Source organism: Sabethes cyaneus, chromosome 2, assembly GCF_943734655.1.
Source record: "Sabethes cyaneus chromosome 2, idSabCyanKW18_F2, whole genome shotgun sequence".
Taxonomy (NCBI): Eukaryota; Metazoa; Arthropoda; class Insecta; order Diptera; family Culicidae; genus Sabethes; species Sabethes cyaneus.
The window spans coordinates 56,285,550-56,312,195 of record NC_071354.1 but is presented as its reverse complement, the minus strand read 5'-3'; the positions used below and the strand labels follow the sequence as shown (position 1 = coordinate 56,312,195).

The window sequence follows — 26,646 nt, the reverse complement described above, 5'->3', positions numbered from 1 at the left end:
TGATGATGGCGGTATCGCACCGACCGATGATGGTGATACTGGAGCCAGTTTTCCGGGAAGTGTTTGTTTGCCCGTTTCAGAGTAGATAGGTATCCGCTCTGGTCGGGGCAAAAAAAATTGGTGTGATACTTGTAGTGGATTACGTTGAATTTATACCGACCATGGCGAGACAACGTCAAGGTTAAAAGTTTGATAAACTATGTTTTTGTACCGTAAATTGCAAAATTAAATTTCTCTGGTTCGCAGTTGCTGTTTGCCATTAGAGCGCGTTTCAACACCTACAAAATTTACGTCACGCAAGGTGGCCTAAAATATGCAATGTAGAATTTTCTCTGACCGTTCACATGAAATTCCAAAAGTATTCACCACTTTATTAAGCATTATGCCATTAGGCATAATTAGTTTGGGTTTGGGTTTTACATAAACTTTTTACTACTACAAAATACTTTTACAATTTATAGCAACTTTCTTTCTTTCAATTTATAGCAACTAACTTTCTTACGAAACATGGGTCTAAGTCTCGCCTAACATCCGAAACGAGCTAATTAACCAATCCTAAACAGACCAAGTGAGAGTTCATTTTCCTACGCTAGTCCAGAAAATTCTAACAATCACACAATTTGCTTACATTTTGGATTTTTGAACCTTTTAAAATGTTGATCGAGAGATGTGATGGACACAATGTACATTACTAACCAAATTTACAAAACTTGATGTAGGCTCTACCTTCACAGGATGGTTCCGTTTCTATATGTAAAATCGAATGCTCTAGATAAAGATATAAAACACAGTCGTCCGCATTACATACATCTCTTCGGTGTTCCACAAGGGGGTAATTTGGGACCATTGTTCTTCATACCGCTTGTTAACCCTCTAACGAGCAATATCGTAAAAACTGATCGCATCGAGCTAATGACTATCTTTCATGTAACCAACAAAGAAGCTGAACCCGTAAAAAGTAGCTCAAGCTATGATAATTATCTGGAGAAGCGTCAAGTAGAAAACAGTATAAATTTTTACCTTCATATTTCATGTCCAACGCTCCACCCAGGTGTTTATATTACAAAATCAAATCAGATAAATTTCAAAATTCAAATAAAGAGTAAATTACTCATAGCAAATGTTTGAGGTCAATCATTGTGTTGTGTCAAAATTGGCTGAATAGTTTATTTCGCATTTTCTCTAAATTGTTGTTTCTAAAAATTGTAACTCTTGAACACATGGTGAGGAATGCTGTAATTTTATAGCCGAAAATGTAAAGAAATCTACTCTGAGTTCATTTTTCAAAAAGCGAACGCCGTCTACGGACCGTACCCGTTAAATATTCAATATATTCAACCACCCATTCGATCTATTTTCGATTAACTGCGTACTTCAGTAGTCAACGCAAATAGGATAGAAAGAATAGCTTTCAGTATGTGCTAAGCGCTATTTTAAATGCAAACATTTTAGAATTTAAACGTCTTTGCTGTAGAAGCCAATACAAACGCAAACTGTTTTTCTGGGGAAAAATCTCTCTAGTAACAGTACTACGTGCTACAGATTTTTGCGACGGGACTTGGGCTGAAATTTGAAAGACTTTACTCGGCACTCGCACTTAAATTTGAAATTGAACTTGCACCTGAACTTTGACGTGGAACCGAACAAGACCTTGGGTCTGAACTAAGATTTGGATCTTAGTTTGGACTTGGGTCTGAACTTGGACATGGACTTCAATCTGAACTTCGACTTGAATTTGGATCTGAATATGGATTTGGAAATGAACTTGGACTTGGATCTGCAATTAGATTTGAGCCTGAACTTGGACTTGTGCCTGGTCGTGGATTATAAACTTGGGCTTGGAGCTGAACTTGAACTCGGACCTGAACTTGGACTCGGATCTGAACTTGGGCTCGGATTTGGGTCTGGACTTGGATATAAACTTGGACTTGGATCTGAACATGGAATTGAAACTTGAATCTGTACTTGGACTTGACTCTGAACGTCAACTTGGGTTTGAACTTAAACTTGGACTTAAATCTGAACATGGGCTTTGATTTGGATCTGAATATGGACTTCGATATGAACTTGGACTTGGATATGAAATAGAACTTGGATTTTAACTTGGACTTGGGCCTGAAGGAAGGCTTAGGTCTGCTCTTAGATATAAACATGGACTAGGAACTGAGCTTGGGTTTGGATCTGAACTGGGACTTGGATCTGAACTTGAACTTGACTCGGCACTAACACTTGGATTTGAAATTGAACTTGGATCCAATCTTGGACTTGGATTTGACCTTGGACCTGGACTTCAATCTGAACTTCGACTTGAATTTGGATTTGAATATGGATTTGGATATGAAGGTGGTCTTAAATCTGAACTTGAACTTGGATTTCAATCTGAATATGGACTTGGACTTGGATCTGAAATTGGACTCGGATCTCATCTTGAGCTCGGATTTGGATCAAGACTTGGGTATGTACTTGGCTAAAGGCACAAATCTTCCACATGATTGTGAGGAACGTGCTGCTTGAGCTAAAGATGCTGGATATAAATTTGGGCTTTGATCTGAGCATGGACTTCGAACTTGAATCTGAACTTGGACTTGGATCTGGACGTCAACTTGGATTTGAACTTAGACTTGGATTTGGATATGAACGTGGTCTTAGATCTGAACTTAGACCTGGATCTGAACTTGGTTTTGAAACTGAACTTAGACTTAAATCTGAACTTAGAATTGGATTTGAATCTGAACATGGGCCATGATTTGGATTTGAATATGGACTTGGACTTGGATTTGAACTTAAATCTGAATTTGGATCGGCATTTAGACCTAGATCTGCACTGCACTGCACAGATGAATCTGAATTTAGACTTTCCTTTGAACTTTGATTTGAACTTGGAATTAAATCTGAACTTAAACTTGGATTTGGGTCTAAATACCCAAGAAACAATGTGAGTTTTATTGTACTCTTATGGCGGTTTTCAAGACCAATTTTGGTCTTAAATGCCATCATAAGAGTGTAATAAAACCCAATTTGTTACCTGGGTATGGACTTGGATATGAACATAGACTTGGATCTGAAATTGTACTTAGTTCTGAACTTGCACTTTTATCGGAATGTGGACTTAGATTTGAACTTGGACTTGAATCTGAACTTGGATATGGGCTTAGGCCTGAAGTTTGGTATAAACTTGGACTTGTGACTGAACTTGGGTTTGTATCTGAATGTTGACTAGGATCTAAACATCAATTTGGATTTTAACTTAAATCTGAATTTGGATCGGATAGATTTGCATTTGGCCGTGAATCTGAACTTAGATTTGGTTTTGAACTTACTTGAACTTGGACTTTAACCTAAACTTCAGCTTAGTCGTGGGTAAAAACTTGAGCTTGGCTTTGGATCTGAACTTGAACTTGGCACTTGAACTTGGGTCTAAATTTAGACCTGCATCTGAACTGGTCCTTCGATGTGAACTTAGATTTGCACCTGAACTTAAGCTTGGTCTTCAATCTGAACTTGGACTAAGATTTTGATCTGAATATGGACCTGGATAAGAACTTAGACTTGAGTCTGAACTTGAAAATGGATCAGAATTTCCATTTGAATCTGAACGTGAAGCGACTGTCGGCAACGCACTGCTTGTTTCTATTGCACTGACCGAGTAGATAGCAATCTATCTTCTCGGCGGTAGAAACAAAAAACAGTTATACAAATTTAATAACGTGGCATAGGAGAGCGTGGTGCGTATACAAGACTGATAGAATTGGGAGAATCAAACAAAACTAAGTATTAGACTACCTCATATAACGCGTGATAGTAGTTTAGTGAGTAAAACTTTCGGGTGCCAACCGAAAAAGCGTGCGTGTGAGCTCCACCTACCATTGGACCACTTACTATATTTTTGGTCTATATCGAGCTTGGGTCTAAAATTGGGCTTGTGTTGGGGCCTATACTTGGATCTAAACTTGGAGTTGGGACGGAAAATGGTCATTGATCTGAACTTGTACTGGGAACTTAGACTTGCATATCAACTTGTACTTGAATGTGAACTTAAACTTGGGTCTGAACTGGGACTTGGACTTGGGTCTGAATTTGGATCTGAACATGGACTTCGATCTGAACTTGGTCTTTGGCCTGGGCCTGAGCTTTGATTTGGACTTGGGTTTAAAATTTGACTTTAACTTGAACTTGAATTTAGCTTTTGATTTAGACTTAGACGTGGACATAGTCGAATTACCACTGGTGAGATGCCGAAATATCCCCTTTAAATGATAACCTTTCTTTCCATGTCGACATTTGATGCGATTTTTTTCAAAGAAATACCTTGAAGTTGGGAAATCATGAGAAAATTTTACGGAAAATTCATAACATTATCAAATTCATAACTATATAGTATGTATATAGGACGCAATAACAAGTAGTAATTCCCAAGCTGCTTGGTTTTATTTAAATTTTATAAAGGTGTAATTGCGGTATTAGTCATTACCTCTGATTTTATCATGGTATTAACTATGCAATACCAAAATAATACAAGTCAAAAATTACTTATAGCTAGCTCAACCATACTAAAACAGTTATTAAAGTATGTTTATTGTGGTGACCTTTATTACCAAAATAAAACTAGTTGGTTGTAGCAAGAGATGTGTCTTGTAAAATACTTTAAGCGAAGGCGTAGTAATACAATATGGCGTATCAATACAAAATTGATTTTATCATGGTCGTTTGTCAAGCGGCAAGAAATCTGCTAGTCTTATAGTGTTATTGAAATTAAAACACCATAACCAAATAGATTTTTTGCTGCTATTATGATGATTTACAATCATAAGACCACCAGAGTTCAACACTAAAAGAATTTTGTATGCTAAGCATATTGCCATATTTTAGTATTTTTGTAGACCCTTAACAAAAATTCATCAAAGCAAGCTGTGTGTTGCAAAAAGAAAGTTATTATCAATCGAGTTTCATGTCACAGCGAGCAACTAAAATGATTTTGCTTGAAATTGAGATTGATTAGTTGAATATAATTATTTTGTTAAAACAATAGGTTTTCAAAGATTGCTGAATTTCGAAGGTACGTTGATTTTATCACCTATCATGCCAATATTCACGGTAAAATTTAATGCACATATGCTGCACAACTACGGCGACTGCTGAAAATTTACTATTTATTCTATTTGATATTTTATTATGGTGGTCATAAACCAAATCGAGCGTAATGTTTTATAGCTTTATCGAACAAAGCGATCAGTTTCATCAAATCATAACGGTTGCCGTCAAGCAACGGAACATATAATTGGTTTTATTGCTGTTTTCAAAAATTTCTTGAAGAAGTTTTATTTAAAGAGGTGAGAGGTTTAGCTGTGAAGTCTATAGAAATAAAAGTTAAAGTACAAGGTCAAGTTTCTAAAACGGAATGTAACACCTGGGGTTTTGTTTTGGTTGGTTTCGCTGTGCCTGTTTTTATTTTCTGGTACAATAAATTTTAACATTGCGCAGAACGATATTTTCTGATATAAACTAACAAAATATGAATGTTTTTATGCTACTGATATTTTAAATTTATAAACAATAAGTGAATTTTTTATTAAAGTTTTTCTTATTACTGACCTTACTAGGAAATTTTCGAATATTCAGATTGTTTTTATATATAACCGGGTGCTTATATACTGAGTGTCGTTCCATATGGCAATTCGGCATCCTTGGCTTTAGTGCCTCGCTCATTGCAAAAACAATCATTGAAGCTCAATTCTTGAAAACTTTCTTGATCGTACTTAGGACTGCTGTTACATTAACAAGCCGGGATTTACATTGACATGTGTTTGACATCTTGCAAGGCTATGGGTTTTTCGTAAATTCCGCACCTAAAATTGTACAATTTGTTGACAATGTGTGCTTGCTATTGCACTGTATCACAAATTAATTTTCTCAAAACACAAGCATTTTGAGTGTGATTGCTGAAAAGATTGCTCTTTTATTGGTTGATTGCGTGTAGTAGGTACTGTACACCGCACACACCACCGGTGCGAATTCCCTTAGCAATAGCACGACTTTTCTTTGATTCGTAAGAAAAACAAACAGCACACCGACACCGCCCGGCCCGGACCGGGTAGTAGCGCTACGGCAGCTTCCACACGAGCGGGCGGCTGTGCTTAGAAAACGAACCAAACGAACCGAAATCATATGGCCCTCCAGAGACGTCATAAATACGAGTAGGTATTGCGTTGTGTTATTCATGTATGCATGTACCTACCTACAGTGTGCCTGCCTGTTGGTTGTGTCCTTAGCATCGCCATTTGTACCACCGCACCGGCAAACTGCATCTCTTCGGTGCTAGTTTTTTATTCATCTCCACTCTCGTTTCGTTCTAGTTTTGCTGCCCGGCTGCCGACCCACCGACAGGCGGCAAATGTGCAGACAAAGAAGCTTTTCCTAGTTTTGTCGTTTACCGTGCTGAAATGTTGCTGAACGAAAATCGAGAGGGCGGGGGTCATCCTATCCTTGGCTTGGGGAGCGAAACCGGATCGCCCTTTCGAATGAACAAGAAGAACGCATGGTAATACGATACAATTTTCATGTTTTCCTTGCTGCTTAATAAATAAGCAAATGTTTGCGTAGTCCGTGAGGGAAGCATCCTTACATTCAGTCGGTTCCAAGGCCGGAAACAGCGTACGGACCGGACGGGAAGGAGGGAACGGACCGTTTCTCATCGTGTCATGATGTAACGCAAACTTGGCCATTGGAAGAATCCTTCTCAATCTCCATTCCATTCTTCGGTCTGAAGTGAAGTAGCCACAAGAGGACAACTGCCCCTGCTGTTGGATAACTAAATATCAGCCAGAGTGAAAGATTTGAAGAGTGATGATCCGTGTTGATGAATTTACTCCGATGAGTGTATTGAGGTTAGTTTGTCATCTGGGGTTGCAAGCTTTAACGAGAGCTGTTGAGCACTTTGGAAATATGCTGCACTGTTAAATGCACTCGTTGGCAGTTTCCGGACGATTGAGTTATTGACTGGTTCTGTAAATAACTGACTTTGATGTACACAGGAATTGAATTCTTCATTTGCACTACGGATGATTTAAAACGTGCTCTGGTATTCAGGCTGTGCGTAGCCATAGTCGAAAATAAAGTGTACCTTTATTTAAAACCCCTCCTGTGTTTATAAAAAAAACTTTGATATTAAATAACTTCCACTTTTAACACCACCAGCACCGGCACCGGTGTGGCTGTAAAAAGTTTGGATATGATTGCCTTCACTCATCTAGTTAACAAAACATCACGCGAAAGGCCCCCATGCAGGGATAATTTAATCAACTAGATTACGCTCGCCTCGAGCAAACCATAGTTTGTTTGTAGGTGCATGAACAAGGTGTGTTATTTACAGGGAGAAAATTGCAAAAAATACACCCACCCACAGCGCATACACACATACACACACACTACGTACAACTCAGATGACTGTGTGTGCTGCGACAACGATCGCAAAAAGTTGCAAATAAAACTTTTCCATCCTGTAAATGAAGCCGGCACACCCTCACTATTTCGATTCCACCAGCGGCGATAGCGTGCTGATATCAACAAATAATGGAAATAATTTCCTGCAAACATAACACTCCTAACCTCCGTTCGTTTTTCCACTGCCTCGCCGCAGCGCAGTTTACGGCACAATCACCTGGCTAGGCGCTAGGATGAATGAATGTGTACCGCCACCACCATCCGGTGCAAAATGAAAAGGCAAAGCGAAAGTAACATTCCGGCACCGGGTTGTCATCTGCCGGCGAACCGGGGGTGGTAAAGGAGCTGTGACGATCTTTTGATCGGCAAAATCCTCCGCAGGAGGCGCAGGAGATAGGTACTAGAAACGAAGCGAGGAAAAAAAGAAATATTCTCGTCTCTTTTACCGCGTGAGTGTAAATGTGTACCTGGTGAAAACATGGATTCCGTAGCACTTCCGTGACAGCAGCCACCACCACCAGCACCGGCGGCGGCGGCGGGGGAAAGATTACGCCGGTTGCAGAGGCAGTGTACTAATGGAACGCAAAAAGAGCGCATCCCCACATCGGAACAACAGAAGCAGCACAGGCAGGACTCCAGCGATGTTCATAAAAAGGAGAGCTTAATTGTTATTAATTACTGCTAAATTGCTATATACTCGGGGATCCATCCCGGATGCCACCTCGAAGCTGCTGGTGCTACTGCTGCTCCTTTGGCGGCGGTCCTGACGGGGTTGTCTGTACTGGAGCGCACGTATAAGAAGGAACAACGTTTTGTGTTTCGCGTCTGCGGGAAAGTTGTAGAAATTATTCGCAATAGCTGCAATCTCCTCTACTGCGTATGCATGGACGGACGTACTGTGGTAGTAAATTTGTATGTAAATTTACTGTTACCTAACGGGGTTTGGTTGAATCTTTCTATGGCTCTCTACTCTGCCATTTGCATGACGTTAAAAAAGTTACATTTTTTAATTCGATGCAAAGTAGTATCTTATCACTTCAACCGCGGTAGAAAATTATGGCTTGCTCAGACCGACTGCCACAGAGTGCGAGTTGTTTAGAATTCTTTGTTATTACTTGCTCAGCTTAGAAGGCATTTGTAATCTTATGAACTGGTTTAATTCAAACTGTTTATTTACTGTGTTTCTCAATATTGCTTCTTGCAGTTTTGTTTCTTATAAATGAATAAATTAGTCCTTTTGAAAAAAGTGCTTAATCACAACCAATTTGGGTTAATAATGAGATAAAGGATTCACAACTATTAAAATTATTATTTTATACAATAATGAACTTTTGCCAAATATTGTGCCGTAGAACTGTTCTAAAGTTCAATTTATTGTATACTTCTTTGCTGTTCAATTAGCCGTAAATTCTTTGAAGGAACTAAAACTCTTTGCCAGAACTAAACTGCAACTAAAATAAACAAAAAACATGCGTTTCCGTTGCGTGCAAACCCCGTGTACTTTCTAGTCCACAAACCATGAATACACAAAAATCGATTATTTAATAAGGATAAAAATGGCACAAAAATGATACAGGATAATAAGTAAATAGGAGTGTATCTCATTAGGCATACAGACTTTGGGCATAAATACATTAGACATAATGGACGTTAGGCATAAGGGATGATAGGGATAATGTAGGATTACCTACCACCAATGGCCGAATCACAAATAACCGAAACACAAATGAACGAAATAAAAAATACCGTAAGGGATCGCATGGCCGAAACCCAAATGGTCGAAACTCGAATCGGTCGAGTCACAAATGACCGAAACACACATGGCCGAATCTCGAATGGCTGAATGTCACAGAAAATATTCGTAACCTTTGTGTTTCGGCCATTCGTTACCAGCCAGGCGAATCGACGCGAGGATTAGAGAAAATTAGCTAGGACCGTTTATGAAAAGTCATATATTATTTTTGACAGAATTATGCAAAATGATCCCTTATGTCTATGTTTTTATGGCAAACATAACGTGCCAAACAGCATTATGCCAAATAATTTTATGTTAAATGGACAGCCCCTGTTCTAATTGTATTGTGACGAAATTATGCCAAATGGTCGTTATGTGAAATGTATTTATGCCGAATGACCCCTTATGATTATGCCAACGTTTTTAGGGCAAACAAATTTACGCCAAAGAGCCTTATGCCAAATAACTTCATGGGTGCAAGTGCGTATTCATATGAAAGCGAAGTTTTGTGAATTATACCTAATGTACATTAAGCCTATCGTCCATTATGCCTAACGTTCATCATGCCTGATATCCGTATGTCCAACGTCGCGCACCCGAGAAAATGACACAGATTAACACATGTGAAAAATATTCTTTCTTGTACGATAACGCGATAACTTGCACAAAACTAACAAAAAATTGACACAAGGGTGAAGAATAATGCAGAAATGATTAAAAAATTACACACAAGAATAATTTAAAACGACAGGTATAATACAAAATAACACAAAATTTAAAAAACGAATAATATAAATACTATAATGAAGCAACAAAAGATAGAGATCTATACCAGTGCGATGGTTAGCATTACCGTCCCTCCCGCCGAGGACTTAGATTCAAACTCCAACCCCGCAAAAGTCATGAATGGCTCAAGTTGTTAAAGAGATTACCGTTCTGATTCAAACTTAGAATAGTCTCAAACTTCGAACACTTCAGAATAAAATGCTCATAGTATCGCTAATATGATAAAATATTATGCTTATTGTACACCACCGTGTTCGTTAGAATGTCCTCTATCCGGTGAGGTATGACATTGAACTGTAGGACTCCTTGTAAGAAGCAGGCGCTGAAAAAAAGTGAGAACTCAGATTTTAACTTCGTTCGCATACTCTTAGCGTTTCGTGCAAAAGTAGCTGTTTTTTCGTTTGCATTATTTTACCAGTTTTAGAACATTTACCTTCCCACTTCGCGATTAGGTAAGTGGATGTATACGTACTAAAGCATAGTTGAAATACAATATTTTATGCATTATTTCAAAGATATTAGATAAATAAAAAGTGTTCGAAGTTTGAATCACGTTTTGAGGTGTGATTCAAACTTCGAACACCTACGAATAATATCCGGTTTTTCCGGATTTTTCTGCAGGAAAATGAATTATCTGCATTGTAAAGCTGTACAAAGTTAACTTGCTTCAGATGTGGTACATAGAGTTTGAAAATATTAGCAATTGACTACAGAAGTACGGATTGAAACTAATTATTGTGTGAAAATTTTAAATCATACTGTTAAACAGTGTTTAGAAAAAGAACGAAATTTCACTTATTTAAGTTAAATGACACTAAAAACATTAATATTTTTCAAAGTAATGTGTTCGATGTCTGAGACTGAAATATTCGAGCTTTGAGTGTCGACCATGAAAGTGTTCGAAGTTTGAATCAAAACCGATCAGCAGTTTTTTAGTGTTTTTCAATGTAAATTAACATTTTACCCTCATTTTTAAAATTTTAACACGAAAATAATTAAACTGTCATGCTATATAAACCATTTATGGGAGTAGAATAAAGATGTTTTCGAACATTTTTCTTTGAAGAAAGTTTCAACATAGCTCAAATGTTCGAAGTTTGAATCAGAACGGTATAATCCAAATAAAAAAATGATAAAACAACAAAAACAAAGTAGAAACACAAAACCAAACTGGAACCAATACACAATAATTGAAAAATGATGAAACAATCATACCCTTTTTTGGTGGATCTGAGTGACTTAAAACTAAACGGTTTTTAATAAAACTAACATCATCAACAACATACCCTTTTTTGGGGCACAAAACTAACAAAAAAGTTGACTCACAGAAATGACTAATATAAAAATAACACCAAAATGTACAAAAATAACAGAATAAATAATGAAATATGCGTAAAGTGTCACCAATAATACAAGAAATAGTACCAGAATAACGCAATAATGAAACAAAAATTTTCAAGACGCTAAAAGAATTCCATAAACATACCAAAAGAACAAAAATCGTACACGAAAATGAAAGCCGATACCAAATGAGACCAAAAATAAACATGGAACAAAAATAAAAGTAAAGTAAATAAAAACATATAAAGATATGTGTCTATGGGAACGAACAAAGACTTCACGAAGGACTACGAATGCGGATACAATTCGACAATGCTGGACGATTTGAAAATGATCAGCAGTTTGTTATGCAAATTTATAATTTACTGTATTGTATCCCGCATTTTGCACCTTACTGGACACCGCAGTCTAAAAGTGCGACTGGCACAAAAAGTGCGAAAAACTAAATAACTATTCTGGGGTACCATTTATAACACTGATTCGTATTCGTCAATTTCTACAAAATTGTTGATAGCACCATTCATTGTGATAGATTGATTTGAAGTATAATTGTCTTACAACTAACATGTTGACAGCTAGATATCAATTAGCTAACGTCCTCTGCATCTTACTAGTTCCTTTCGTCACTCTAGTTTACAGCTATGCTAGCTATGTCAAGTATGCAATTGACAGAAATACAATTGAAATTATGCAAAGAATTGCTAGCAACTAACTGACGCAAAGCAGCAAATGAAATGCTCAAAGACTATTCTCGGATAAGACAGTCGCTGATTTTTCTCGCTTTGAGATTTGCTGCGTCACGTCACATGCACAAATATCTCTTCAGCCCTGTTTCCATGCAAGTCAACCGTTCCGAACAAATTCTTGCACAATATGAAGCCAATGTGGCAAAAGAAAATAAATATTGTAATAAAAACCACATGATTGCTACATTTATTATGAATCGATTGATATTCAAACCATCAAAATCCATTCAAAGTTTGCAAAGCTATTTTCGTTCATAATGCTACAAAAATTATGCACCAAAAAAGGTTGTTACAATAAAACTGACATAAACAAGAAAAATTATACGAAAATGTCATTGAGATGATATAAAAGTAAATACAATACAAAAATACCACAAAATTAGGTATACAAAAATGACCTAAAATGATTCAAAAAATGATACAAAAATAACGAAATAAAGAAAAAACAATAAGACACGTACGCCGTAATTTGAAACCAATCCATCACATCAAAATTGTTACAAAATTGCCCGTTATGTAATCTAAGCACATTAGAAAAGGTATGTTATAAGTTTTATTTTTACATACCAACAGCATTTCATTCTAATAATGAATTGTGCTAGATGTATATCTAACATAGCTAATGGCTGGTTACTCCAGCACGCCCGATCGCTTCAACTTCAATTCCTCACAAATCAATCCGGTGTACCTCAAGGGAGTAGCTTAGGACCGCTTTTGCTAAGTTTATTCTTGTGCGATGCAGCCTCGGCTCTTTGAACTGGCAGCAGTCTGGTATATCCGGATGCTTACTAAAATCTACGTGACGATTCGTTCACATCGAGGACTGTTGTCATTTTCAGATGCTTTTGTGACACATTTGTGAATTGGAATAAATTGAACTGTTTGGCTGTTAGTATTACTAAATGCGAAGGAATTACATTCCGCCGTATCAAATAGCCACATTTTAGGGGGCAGTCCCGGCGTAGTGGTTAGCATTCACGCCGCTCACGCCGAAGACCCGGGTTCAAATCCCAACCCCGCAGAAGTCACGAATGACCCAAGCTGTTAAAGTGACTATAATCTAACAACAAAAAAGTCACCTTTCCTTACCCAGCAAACAATTTGGTTTGCATATCTCGGTTGTAACTCAGAGTTCCAAAACATTTCCGCCCGACAAAGTTATATTTCACACCACATAAGAACATGTAAGTACCAAAGTGGAGGCAACATACGTGCCAAAATGTTGACAAGCATTTGTAATTCTATCTTGCATTCTATACAACAGTTTTTGAAACACGCAACTTAATACTCCTCAATATACGATTGAAATATTACTAAATATTGCAATCATCTATACTGCTTTATAATTCACAACCACAAATTGTATATGACGACACGCACGACTGTAAAACAACTTATTGTACATTTCGATTTGACATACTCTAATCATTATGCAATTCCAATGTAAAATTGACATGCATACGACTTAATGTGGACTTTCTATTATGACCTTGTGTTATCTGGGTAGAGAATTAACGGTCAAGTAATGGAAAAGGTTGATTATGTAAGGATTTTGGTATCACTTATGGCCTCGCAAAGAACGAAATTGGAAGAGATTTTCTTCAAAAAAAAGTTTCAAATAAACCTTCAAGAAATTTCAAATGCAAGTATATTTGCGCGCTGACTATCTTCAAAACCAAGATAAGCGCTTTAATGCTGTACAATTTATTCCGGCCCGTCCGCACGGGTTCTGTTCTGTTGACTTCCTTATTCATGATTGGTAAGGATTTGTCGCCGATATTTCCATGGTGTCCATTCCGTTTTCTTATCCCTGAAGTATAACCGTCAAGGCGCCATGTCGAAAAAAGAAAATTTGTATGAACTCTTCTATATTACTTAACGTAAGAAAATTGTTCTAAAATTGCTAAATCGTAGCAAAAATGTATGGAAAATTTATACGATATCTTTGTTATTCCATCAAGAAATCAATGAGTTATAAGCGTCAATAATCTGACCCCTTTTCCACTGTTAGATTTTGATTTTATAGTCTTATCTTCCTGAATAACGTTGTCCTACGACGAAAAATTAAATTATGTTGCACATTTTTTAAATATGAGGTTTAATAAGCAAAACGTAACGCTCATAACATTTGTCTCTAGTGTAGATATTCTAAATGTCAGTTAAAATGTTGTAAAATTTTCAAATGATATTTTAATGAAAAATTTTAAACTATTCAATAGCAAATAAAACTTTTTTGCTGAATCAATCATCTTGAACAAGTCGTAAAAATAGAAACAGGTACTGAATAAATCGTGCAGCCATCGTTAAATCGGTGTACAGAATCTTTTTTCGGTACGACAATGCTCTTGCTTTTTTGAGCACTACTTTTCACATTTCACATTAAGTACCCTGCTTAAAGTGCACATCAGGTTCCGAGCTCTATCGGTATATCGAAGAAGCCGGTTACGGCCACCACCACCATTTCTATCTGACTTGACGTTGGAGTTACTGGCAGCCCGGCCCCGGAACGGTGTGCGCGCCACCGAAGGGTCCACCGAGGCATATGTCGTAATAAATTTCCAAACGACGGCGGCGGTTCCTTCGGAGTAGCGCCGGCAAAAACAAGCCAACCGGAATCGGAAGATGCAGTGAAAAAAAAAACAAATATCTACGGCATAAACTGAAGAAGAAAAACCTTCATAACTGTCATATTAATATTGTTTATGGTACTATTAATCCTTCAACATAAAAGTGAAGTGCCTGGCGTGAGAGCCCATTCCGATGGCGACGGCGATGTTAGGATTGTCCCATTCGGCAGAGCAGAGTTCCGTTTCGGTTCGGGTTCTCGGATTACCTTTGCTTTTATTTGGGCAATTTCATTCCGTGCACATCCGACGGGCGGCCGACGGAAGGAGAGCATGGCGTGTGGGACTCCGTCAGCCCTATGCAGTTTATATGTTGAGACACGAATTTCCAATATAACTCGTCTCAACCCGAAATTTCAACGTGACAAAACTCGTCCTGTTCGCGCTTTTTTCCCAGTGCTGCCGCTACTGTGGCTGGTTATTTTTATAACTTTTGCTGTGTGTCGAAAGTTTATTTTATTGGTCCGGTAATAAAAAGTTTTGTTCTGCCATTTTCAGGCAAAATTTTACGAAGCGATGTCTCATATCTGAATAATACCGAAAGCGCATAAAGGTGTTTTATTCCAGTACTAAAGCATGACAAGTACAAATAAAAGCTCATGAAAATCATCGTAAGACTAATTACAAGCCCCGATATTGAATCGTTAGGTGTAGGAAGTTTTCTTATAAAATCGCACAGTAAAACGAACAACTTTTTCTGGTGAAGGTTTAATTAAAAAGGGCGCTGGGAAATCACAATTCAGGGAAATGTGAAATGTGTGTGATCAAAGTTTTATTTGCCAACTTTATACGCTTTTATTGGGAGTTTACGGAAATTCATTAATGTTACACTGTGCCCGTGGTAAAGATGCGTCAAAAGTCGAAATATTTCCTGGTTTATTTTTGATTTTATTACCTTTTACCGTAATACTGTAGCTACCACTTTGAAGAAACATAATTCTAACCAGCGCGAAAAATACCAATTCATATTGCGAAAGTAGGTTAACCCAATCCCCTTTGCGTGTCTCTATAAAACCATCGAGTGTGTTTTCTGTATAAGCTTTTTTGGCATGTGTTCGCTCGGATAAAATTTTTCTTTTTTTTTCTCAAAAAAAGGAAGAAAGAAAAGTCTGACACCGAGCCGTGCTAATGGAAAAATAAAATAAAACCGAAACATGTCCTCCGGTAGTCGTTTTTTCCGCCGCGCTGCATTACTCGGTATCGTCACACCATACCAGGATAATCATCATTATGATCCTGAAGAGAACGCTTACGCTCAGTGGCGGTGAAAGTGAAAGCACCCCTTCCCTCACATGCCCGAGCGATTGTCGACCGAAAGTGAGCCGCTGTGGGTGGTTCGCGTTCGCGGCGAAATAAAACCGAAATTCATTATCATTATGATTATGACAATCATCAGTCTCTTAGCTACGCGTTTTTGTTCCGGCAGTGGCCAGCCGGTGGTTGGATGGCTGTTGAGTGTGCTTTCAGCATGCGGCCCTAACTGTGCGGGGTCCATTAGGGAACTGAGCGACTCGATGAAAACAGGGGAAAGAACAAAAGGGACTAGCCAACTTTTCCGCATTCCATCAATGTCACATTGGTGTGACAAACGTCCCGACGTCGCTGGCTGGCTGGCTGGTTGGCAGAGTGTGCTAAAACCACCGGCACGCGGCTATGACTTGTGGTGTTGCTTTTTTCAACATCCACCCGCCCACTTGGCGCAAACCACTTTGACACACCCTCCCTTGCAAGCAAAATGAGATACAAATTTAAAAGGCTGTCTCATAAATTAGCTCTTAGCGGAACATGTACTGCAGCCGTTGGTTGCTGGGGAAAGTTTCGCTTGCTTTGAAACGGAAGAAATGTAACCAGGTATCATAACGCTAAAGGTTTTCCAGTAAAGTTTTCCGGCCTGGCATGAAACGAATGTTTTTGAACGCACAAGAACATGTTTCCAACTGACTTTGAAGGACGGTTTTCGAGAAAGATTATTTTTAGAGCACTAATTGCCGTGAGTGCTAAATGATGTTTGACCAAAGCTGCCCTTCCGATCTCGGCATTGACTGCTGTTCGAACAAAAAGGCTGTGATAATTAAAACTCTGTACACATGTCGTTCCGGTCTATGTGTCAATGACAAAACGTCAAAATCTCCATCATATAAACGACCAACGCGATCAACGCAACGTCGAAGAAAATGCTATGTGTGGTGGAAAATATTGCAATCAATGGCCGCTGCCACAAAATTCAATTTTTCGACTACATCTGGACATTTCTATCCTGCTGGTGCCGCCGCCGCTGCGCTGCTGCTGCTGAGGCTGCTTTTCAATGCAACGACGTTGCTGGCTGGCGTCCCATGATGACATGTCGGTGACATTGATGACTGTTCTCTCTTCGGGCTTCGGGCAGCAGCACAGCAGCGGTTCCGAGCCGGGATCGATCTCCTTGTGCGGCAAACGGGAAATCCAATCGAGTTCGAAGAAACTTTTTCTACCCGCTTGCGTTCGCCACAAATGAACGTTTTCCAATCTGGTTTCTAGTAGATGACAGCTCGGTGCCCATTCTGTATGGCTGTGTGTGTGTACTTACTGCTCTTGGCGCACCATTTGAACTGAGGAGGAAATTTAATTTTCCTACCCACACTGCTACTGTAATGTCACCAATCCATTTTCGAATGAAATCTCTATCCTTCAAAGGAAATAACTCATTTTCCAATCGATATGATGCTAGGTGAAGTTTTTCTACGCTCGATTTTTTTTTCTGTTCCTATTCCTACTCGACATCGGAAAACAGCAGCGCCCGTGCTGCTTGCCAACCGCTTTGCGGTAATAAGGCAAATGAAAATTCATTGTACTTACATAGAGCAATGGGAAGAGACAGCCGATACCCGGTGGGTAAACAGACATGATTTATGAGGTATTTGGGATGATTTCCGGTTTCAATGAAAATCAATATCCACGAAAAAGCCAGGAAAACAGTGGTTCTGTTGAGCGACTAAAATGCTACCAAAAACATCGAATAAACAAAAATAGTTCAGTGGAGTTTGCGTTATCGTGTTTCACTAGCATTGTTTGTTGATTGCTGCAAAATGTAGTCATTTTTGCTCCGGGAAAAACTAGCACAACATTGACCAAGCATGTACCAAAATATAAGTACAAGAGCATAGTTACAATGATATGAACGATTTTACTGAAGTTGAATAATTTCTTCAAAAAAGCGCTAAATTTAAAGTATATTATCTCATCAATTACTGTTTTGTCGAGTGAGAATACTGGTCCCATGAAATGAAAGTGATGAGTAATTCCATTCATGAACTTTCAAGTCGCATTCACGTTATTTCTTCACATGGTCCCAGGAATTTTTGTGATTAGCTTTCAGGCGACACTGTAAATGACACTGAGAGACTTTGTACGAAATGTCCTTATAATATGTGTGCAGCTCTACGGTGTACAAAGTTTCAAATTCGTTCGTAGGAAACAGCCGATGTTCATTGATAACGTGTAACAACAATGGGTTCTCTGAGGAACGCCCGGATTGGATTTTATTCAACTAAATAAAAACAAAATCTCTACTACTGACGAATTGACATTACACACAGAAGAAAATCCTTTAAAAACATCGTCCTACACATTCCACCTGAACAATAACACCCTCTGTTATGCATGTTGCGGAGAAACTTATATTTGTAGGGTTTTATACTGTCGGGTTTTCACATTTGTACGATTTTATACTCATCACTCGAAGCAACACTCAAGTACCACGATGTGACCATGCTGCGAAATATGCCTTTTTTAAAAATGAGTGTCCTTTGCATGGACGATGAAATTAACTCCTGTGTTTTGTCTATTTGTCTGTGATTTTATTTCATCTTCCAAATCCATGTGAACAAACCACTAAAGAAGTGAGTTTAGCTTCACCCGTGCAACATTTTATATCAGTAATACAAAGATTGCTGTGAGTTACCATACACATATGTTGCCGCATATACGTACAGGCAAGGTGTTTCCAACAGTAATGTAAACAACTCACCTTCAAATGAAGTTTTTTTAGCGTCTTAGTAGAATACGAAACCTGAAATTAAAGAAAAGAAGAAAACTTTTTAGCATTTAATTTGGAAACGCCACTATTAAAATTTATTCCCGACAGGTACGTATTTTGCCTACGACTTGCAGACACTGCACAGACACTGATGAAGCCTGCAAATCGTAGGCGAAATACGTATCTGTCGGGAATAAATATTAATAGTAGAATTTAGTTTGGAAAAAGTTTCCTTCTTTTCTTTAATTTCAGGAAACTTACCCTGGATTACTATACCGATAGGCCCTAATTTCCATTAATTTGGGTAATCATGCTCTTGTGATTACTTAAAATTAATTATTACCAATAATTATTTAAGATTACCGTTGATATTGATTATTGTATTGATTGCCAATGCTTACATACCTAATTAATACGCCGTACTAGAAACCCCTTACGCACAAGCGATTTGTTGTAGTTGTTGTTGATTTCCCCCACTATGCTGTTGTAGGGTTTTATTCAAACTGGTGGAAATAACCAACCACAACCACAAAATAGCAATCTCTATCAGTAGAGCGTACGCTCCTTTTCGCTGCCATAAGCTTTTGTAGGCTTATAGAGAGCGCTTAAGTTAATCATCAGGTATCTTACTTACTTGGTCTTACGACTTATGACAAGGCTTGCGTCGCATGACTCCACCATCTAATTCGGTGCATGGCAGCTGGTCTCCAATTCCGCGGGAACCCAGTGTTCGCCAGATCTCGTTGCACCTGGTCTTGTCACCTTTGCTCGCTGTGCCCCTCTTCGTCTTGTTCAAACGCGTTCGATGCGAAAACCATTTCCTCCTTCTAGCAATGTCCACGTTTCATGTCCGTAGAGGACAATCGGTCTAATTAGCGTTTTGTACAATGAGCACTTTGTACCGGGACTAAGATTGTTCAATCGCAAGTGTTTGTGGAGTCCATAGCAGGCCCGGGGTATAATTCGCCTTTTAATCTCACGGCGGGTATTGTTGTTCTCTGTTGCCAGTGAGCCAAGGTATACGAATTCGTCGACTACTTTCAACTCATCCCCATCTATTACCACGGTACTGCCTAAGCGGACCCTGTCGCGCTCGGTCCCGCCCGCCAGCATATATTTCGTTTTAGACGTATTTATCTTCAACCCAATCATCTCTGTTTCGCATTTTAGTCTGGTGTACTGCTCTTCCATCACCTCAAATGTTCTGCCGACAGCATCCACGTCGTCAGCAAAGCAGATAAATTGACTGGATTTATTGAAATTCGTGCCACACATTTCGATCACCGCACGTGCGGATCCCATCCGTCGTAACCATGATAAGTGTAGTAGCCGTTTTCGTCCAGAATTTTCCATAGCTTTTGTCGGTTTATACTATCATATGCGGCTTTGAAATCAATGAACAGATGATTCGTGGGGACTTGGAATTCACGGCACCTTTGCAAGGTGAATATTTGGTCCGTTGTAGACCGACCCTCCATGATGCCGGCCTGATAACTTCTCACGAATCTATTGGCTATTGGTGATAGTCGATGGAAGAAGACTTGGGAAAGCACTGCCTGCCCCCCGCAGTGGCCGGCGCTTCCGACGACAGGTCACCGGCAACACTCGTGACCTATGGCCATTTCGCGCTAAATTATCTAATGTTACTATTGATAGTTTTTGGTGGTCTTGTTATTGATTAATGTTTTATTGAACTTCTCGAGTTCGATCAGTTTTTGAGTTACGCAAAAATTTCTGTTTTATTTGTATGAGGGTACTTATCCCGCTACCACAGGGGTGAGGGGTCTCAAACCATCATTAAAAAAATTCCTGCCTCCAAAACCCCCCACATGCCAAATTTGGTTCCATTTACTTGATTACTTCTCGAGTTATGAGGAAATTTGTATTTCTAAAAAGGTAAGGGGTCCTAATTCATCATAGAAAAAATTCTTGCCTCCAAAAACACCTACATGCCAAATTTGGTTCCATTTGCTTGATTAGTTCTCGAGTTATGAGGAAATTTGTATTTCGTTTGTATAGGAGCCCCCCTCCTAAAGTGGGGAGGGGTTCCAATTTATCATAGAAAAAAATTTTGTCTCCAAAAACACACACATGCCAAATTTGGTTCCATTTGCTTGATTAGTTCTCGAGTTATGAGGCAAATTGTATTTCATTTGTACAGGAGCCCCCCTCTTAAAGTGGGGAAGTGGGGAGGGGTCCTAATTCACTATAGAAAATTTTCTTGCCCTCGAAAACCTTCACATGCCAAATTTGGTTCCATTTGCTTGATTAGTTCTCGAGTTATGAGGAAATTTGTATGGAAGCCCCCCCCCCCCCTCTTAAAGGAGAGAGGATTTATAATTCCCCTTATAAAGAGGGGAGGGGTCTTATTTTACCATAGAATAAATTTTTGTCACCAAAAACACCCACATGCCAAATTTTGTTCTATTTGCTTGATTAGTTCTCGAGTTATGCAGAAATTTGTGTTTCATTTGTATGGGAGCCCCCCCCTCTTAGTGGGGGAGGGGTCTCTAACCATCACTAAAACCTTTCCTGGCCCCAAAAACCTCTACATGAACATTTTCACGCCGATTGGTTCAGTAGTTTTCGATTCTATAAGGAACATACGGACAGACAGACACACAGAAATCCTTTTTTATAGGTATAGATTACAATGTTCCCATAACTTTTTCGTTTTGAACCAATTTGTGAGGTGGTTTTCATTCATTCATATCTGAGTTTGGAATTGTTTTACATAAAACATTAATCTAACGTCATTTGCCTTGTCGGTTATTAGTAATCAGTTACTAATTTTAAATTGTTTTTTATATTTCTCAGTTGATTGTTTTGATGTTTCAAATTTTCTTTTGGCTTTTTTAGTGTTTCCGTATTTTGACACAGATACACGTGTCTTGGTTTGGAATGATTCATTATAAATTTTGTTTACAATTGTTCACTTTGCTTTTTTCTCAATTTTAAATCTGGATACAATAGGATGGAAAAACTTTCAAAAAAGAAGATTACAACCTGTGTTTTGTGTAAATTTCTTCCAACTTACAACTAAACTAAAGTCTCGAAAACCGATCATCTACCACTCAACCTCCAGGGTTGATGGTCAAACTAAGAAGTTACTTATTTTGTATCTAACATTGCCTGACAGCCAAAAAAGGGGAGGTTCCCCACCTGATATAAGTCCCTAAACGCAAGCAAACTGACTGACAGATTAGCCGAGCAATCATTCAGCACTGTAATTCATGAATGAATTCCTTTGTAGGGTAGAAACTGAGAAAGACAAACATTGTCAGAAGTTCAATAGTCATGTTTACAGGCTAATAGCGCTAAATTCGTTTTATACTGGCCTTCATGCAGCGCTGTCAATTTTTTCTAGCACTGACTGTGGCGTAGGGATTTTGTACATTGCTGTATCATGAATTCTTAACACTGATTTGCGACCTCTTCTTTTTCGGGGCCACATCAAATCCTGCCCCCGATGAAAAAGGGTTCATGAGATGCTCGTATCAACTGTAGTTTGGGTACATGTATTAGTTTTAGTTTTGTACAAAGTGTGTAAGGAGCGAGCGGTGATTTTTATCACGACAATAAGGCTCTCCTTATAAAAATCGTTTTGTTCTATTCTGCCCATAGCAAAGTCCCATGCCGTACCTTAGTTCACAAGCAAAAATTGATAAACAACGTAGCTTTGTAAACAGTAACGAACTACAATCTCTCACCAGGGTATCTAATTTTCCGCTCATTCCGTTTCACGTCTTGTCCCATTAGTAGAAAATATCTATTGGAAACTATTTTTTATTAAAGCGGACAAGCGTTTGGTGAGAAGAATGGTGAGACTGGGAAATTTTGATATGAGGCCAAAAATATAGCTGTTTTGTGTCGCTTTTTAGCTTATCAATTTCTTTCAAACTTAAAATTGTTTTACCTAAGGAATTTTAAAAATAGTGGGAGTATTATTTTCAACTATTGTGTTGCTGTTCAGGAATATTACCTGTTTTTCCCTGCGAAATTTATATGTCAGCAATGTTTTTCAATGTTGATTGTTTAATAGCTCAATAGCAACCAATGTATTACGATATTGAATTTTTAATAGCTCAGAATAAACAAACTTTTCGTGCTATACAGTTCGGTTGGCTTGTGCTATTGAGCATCATAGACCTGCTAGTCGCAAAACTAAACCATGATTGGCGTTTATCTTATCCACGCTCAGAGAACGGAACGGTAACGACCATTCAAGTCAACTTAAATTTGCACGTCATAGACATCTGAAGAAATAGACGTCAATTCCAGCCAGTATTTTTCGTCTGAATAGATAAATTAGATCTATTCTGATTGCACACGTTACTGGATTCGAAACAGAACCTTATTTATTCAAGCCGGCCACGTGAGCGACCTACATCCTGCAGGAAAACCACCGTCGAAAATAACAGAAACTGATTATCTTCAGAACCACTATTTTCCTGTCATATCTATACCACTTCTACCTGTTCTTCTCCATTAGTTTGAGAAGTATTGAGGCAATTAAATTTCAAACTTTAATTCGACATACCATAGTTAATTGAGCAGTAAGTAACTGATTCAGGTGGAAAATTGTTCGCTTCGACTACGGCACATCGTTACACGGAACACGGAAATACCGTGTGAACTGATCACACCACATACGACCCGGCAATCCTTCACGAACGCATTGAACGTTCTCCATCTGATAACAATGGACAGCATTTGGCGAATACTGTCCATTGGCTGGCAATCCCACAGGGGATGAAAAAATAATAAATTCTACTTTCACTAGATGCCCAGTTGCTTTTATTACCTATACGGATAATTTCGTACAGCCGACCCTGGGAAATTACCAACTGAACCGATTGTTCCGTACTTCAGCCGACATATTTCTTCGTACAGCCCCAACATTGTCGCTTATCACAGACGTAAATCAGTCCCTGTACCGCTTCCGTCGCCGGTGGAGTAGGCCACCGCCGTCTTAGTTGCAAGGCCGTTCATTAAGCCATCGGGGGCTTCACAGTTTCGTATCAAGGTCGACAAATCTTGCAACGGAATCGTTTGTGACAATAAATTTCTTTGCATCGGGGCTATTTACAGGACATCTGTGGGCAAATAAATCGAACAGTTAATTCTACTACTAGATGTCGTTTGGCAGGCAGGATTATTTCACTACACATTTACTGAATACACGATAGGAACCGGCCGTGTGTTTATGAAGTTTATGAACAAAGAGTACATGAAGGACCCTTATCCCAAAGAGCGTTAGAAGTGACATTGATTTGTCTGTTCTACCTTATCCTGATATAAACGTAGTACTTTTCGATGCAATAACAATATTTTACGTAACTTTCGTCCAAACTTTCTAAACAATTGTGTTTAACTCTGGTAACTAACCGTAATTTATCTGTTCTCTGTTTCTTCCTTCTGTTAAAACAAAAAACAACTACAGGGTCGCTGTAATCGTGAGAAACCACCGTGTAAATACTTTCATCCACCCCAGCATCTGAAAGACCAACTGCTGATAAACGGAAGAAACCATCTCGCCCTGAAGAACGCCATTATGCAGCAGATGGGAATTTCACCTGGACAACCGGTGCTGCCCGGTCAAGTGCCCGCAGTGGTAAGTTGCATTCCGTAAAGCTCGCTGTATGTATATGCCAAAGTCCCAAACCCGACCCGAACCCTAAACCAACACCTGCAATTAGAAAGATCAACAGAAACAATAAACCAACAAGCAGATGGTGGAAGGGCTCCACCGAAAACAAAACAAAACCATTTCCCCCGAAAAACAAAAGCTTTTTCGAGAAGAAAAACAGAGTAATTAGTTTCCGTACTCTTTTCCGTTTATCATCGACTTTTTTTTTATTTAGTTTCCTGTGCGTCCGAGATTTTCATCTAATTTCTTGTATTGTTTTTCCTTCTAATTGTTGCGCTTTTTGGCAGGTTTTCCTCGGTTTATATTTGTGTTTTGCTCAGTCCACTCCAAGCCTACCCTAATTTTCGTTGCTCATTCAATCATAATCAGTCTTTTCTCAGCCGAACATCTTTTGCGCGAGTTCTGCTAGTACCGAGCGTGAAAATTCTAACAGACCCCATCACTTCGGGCCGCTTGGGCGTGCAACCGCACGCGGAGCCTACACTTTCAAAAGTCTCACTCCAAGCAAAATCCTGCGTCATGTCTACTAATTCCAACTTAATTAAGGAAAACTCAAATTAAAGCCACTCGAGGAAAAATAATTTTCTCTCGTTCCCTTCGCGTCGTTTGCCACCTTTCGGCAGCAATGCCAACCCAGCGACAGCAACGTCGGCTTCGAGTACCTAGTTGCAGTACCACCACAGCACTATGGCTCTTAGTAGCGTAGAAATCTTGAGAGTACCTCTTTTGGATGATGCACAATTAAAAGTTGATGTCCATTAAAACGAGGCGCGTTTTGCCGTTTGCCTTCTTGTTCTTGTGTTCCGGCCCACCAATGGAATGAAAATTTTCAGCAGCTGTCAACGCCACTCCAAACTTGTTAGAGCCCGTGTAGCAAACGGTGAATCTGGCCACACCATTTCGCCGCTCGGTTTGCCCGGGAAACAATTGAAAAGTTTTTCCTCTCGAGAGCATCGAAGGGTGGGCGCGAGCTTTTTCGCATTCCGGTGTTCGTACCTGGGGAACGCGCGAGCCTTTTACTGCCAAAAGTCAGGCATGTAGTCGACACGGAACTGCAGACGGAATCTGAAAATGTATGTTAGTTTGTCGAGTGTAAAGCACCACGCGTTTCCATCAAAGCGGTCACATTGTGGCACAGGTGTTCCGTCATAGTTTTTGAATTTATGATTCTTTTGATGAATTTTACTTTACCCTAAACCACAATTGATTAAACTGGAACGTTGAATAAACGTTGACGATCCAATTGAGGCTAAAAACCCTACCGCTAAGCTCGTCCGGTATCCAAACATACTCACCCCGTACATCCCTGTGTTCATAAATTCATCCGAAGAGACAACGCACGGGGCGAACAAATCTGTTCCGTCATCCAAAGGCGGCACCTGACGCGACGCGCGGCCCGCACTTCATCGGCTGTAATAATGAATGACGTGCCGCTTTGTTGCACTCACTGTTTCCTGATGGCTGTTGGCTGTTGAGCAAATTGTCATTGTCAACTTTCGTTTCGGTTATGAAATTAACTTTTTTCCTTTCCTCGTTGTTTTCGCCCGTTTTACCAACAAGCGGTCGCGGGGGAACGCGACTGAATTCGCGCGCGCCATCAACACACCCGGCGACGAACAAACAAGTATCCTGCCAGTGCAGCAAAGTTTTTACAACAACACCCTTAGTTATTATTAAGCTTTGTCGAGCGCCGAGAAAAGGTGCTTCGAGAAGACCGCTTCACTCCACCGACCGGCGAGGACAAGTACCGACGCCGACGACCAAACCGGGAGAGATTTTGCAGCAGCAGAAAGCAAGCAGGCGGCCGCCCTTCGTGGGAACAGGCAGTGTAAAAGAGGCACAAACTGCCTCGAGTGCTGTTGGCTGTTTCGAGAGGTGTTTTTTTTATTTCTGAGGTGAGAAAAGTGTTGTTATTATTTAGCATGAATTGCATCGCCAGCGGGAATAGCAGCCAGAATGTGTACCGAAAGAGTAGAGAACCTGCCTGACTGCCTGCCTGCCTTAAGACCCATCAGAGAGCTTCAGCTTGTGCTAAGAGGGGCGATACGTACAGTAGCAGCAGCAGCAAGCAACAGCAGCCGCAGCATAACCGGCCGTTCCGTTCCGGATTGTATCTATGCCAACAGCTTCTAGAAGGTTGAGCGGGAACCAGTACTGTAGGGCGTAATGCTACAAGCTCTAGTGTTGTTTCCTGCCATGCTGCGATGAGTAACGGGAGGAAAGGGAAAGATTTCCTACCAACTGCTTTTGTGATTTTAATTGAAGACGCGATGCTTTCGTAGTATAGCCCTGATTCTTGCTGAAGGATG

The 26,646-nt window shown here is 39.4% G+C and overlaps 1 protein-coding gene across 4 annotated transcripts in view; it reads left to right on the top strand.

The window, feature by feature from the left end:
• LOC128738214 (uncharacterized) overlaps nt 1-26,646 on the top strand; it is a 693,074-nt gene that overhangs the window by 623,251 nt on the left and 43,177 nt on the right. For all 4 annotated transcript variants that reach the window (XM_053833186.1, XM_053833185.1, XM_053833184.1 and 1 more), the window contains exon 3: nt 24,131-24,301. In XM_053833186.1, coding sequence (XP_053689161.1) covers nt 24,131-24,301 — 171 coding nt within the window. The remainder of the gene's footprint in view (nt 1-24,130; nt 24,302-26,646) is intronic.